Here is a 1,153-nt window from a genome sequence, read left to right on the forward strand (position 1 = left end):
TCGGAGGCTGAAGTCTCTTACTGGCCTCCACCAGCTCCTCCATTTGCTTCTTATATGAAGAGGAGGAGGCCTTCAGTGCCCTTACTTCAGCCATCATTTTCTGAATAGTTTTGAAGTCAGGGCGTACTGGCAGCTTCTTGTTGAAATTATCTGCAAAGAAACGAGTGAGGAATTAATACAAGTATAGGGAGTTCAGGTTAAAAGAGTGTGGGCTTCGGTCCTATTACCTTGGGACGCCATTAAGTCGTGAGTGACGAAGTGTATGTTTTTCCGAATGAGCCTGTGATATGACCTCTTCTTCTGAGGCAGTTGATAAATAACGCAAATAATGTCGAAGTCCTCTGTCGACAGCTCGCACCGAGGGAGGGAACCTGCGAAAAGAAACATCTGTTAAACACAAGCCCGACCGAAGAGAAATAAAATATCAACTACTATACTCACTAAGTGTTGAAAACTTCGCCGGGACTGTAAGAGGCGCCAGGGGGTCCCCCTCCATTGTGTCCCATCGCCCCGCTGCCCAGCACCAAGAGCTCTTCCATTCCTTGATGGAGCTCGGCAGATCGATCACAAATGGAGTGTGGGAACCCCACGACGTCAGGTAGTACCAGCCCCGGGTCTTATCCCCCCCGGCAGTAACCTTGGGTATGTAAAGAGTTTGGAAAACGGAAAGGGGCATCTCCACTCCTAACGACGCCTCTTTCCACAATATCCAGGAGCCCACCATCTGGCTCCAGGAGTTCGGATTGAGCTGCGTCGGGCCTAGCCCGTAAGACCTAAGCACCAACTTAAAGAACGGGTGAATAGGCAGCCTAAGTCCGGCCCTAAGGATCGCCTCACTAATGGCCACGCAGCCCGACCTTGGGTAACAAGCTCTCTCTTCTGGCCCTGGGAGAATCAGGTCCACACTGTCCGGGATCCTATATTCCGTCCTAAGTCTACCAAGGTCGGCCTCCCTCAACTTTGATGGGTAGTCCGATGTCCCCCAGTGCACAGAAGTATCCGGAGGGCTATTCGGTCGCTTCCACATGTTTTCCCCTCCCATTATGGCCCCAGCTATTTCTGAGGAGGTTGCCACAATGGGCTCGTCCACCCTCACAATCTCTAAACTCCTACCCATACCAGAACTCCCTTCCGAGGCCATTCGTTAAGAAAT

At 51.3% G+C, this 1,153-nt stretch overlaps 1 protein-coding gene across 1 annotated transcript; it reads right to left on the minus strand.

Annotated features, from left to right (window-relative positions):
• Nucleotides 1-10: 10 nt before the first annotated feature.
• Nucleotides 11-700, minus strand: LOC111386657. Its single transcript, XM_023011118.1, has 2 exons — nt 442-700; nt 11-371 (listed from the first exon to the last, which is right to left on the minus strand). The coding sequence occupies exons 1-2, from the start codon at nt 674-676 to the stop codon at nt 193-195; spliced, it is 414 nt and encodes a 137-aa protein (XP_022866886.1). The 5' UTR covers nt 677-700; the 3' UTR covers nt 11-192.
• Nucleotides 701-1,153: the final 453 nt, after the last annotated feature.

Source organism: Olea europaea, unplaced genomic scaffold (genome assembly GCF_002742605.1).
Source record: "Olea europaea var. sylvestris unplaced genomic scaffold, O_europaea_v1 scaffold36407, whole genome shotgun sequence".
Lineage (NCBI taxonomy): Eukaryota > Viridiplantae > Streptophyta > Magnoliopsida > Lamiales > Oleaceae > Olea > Olea europaea.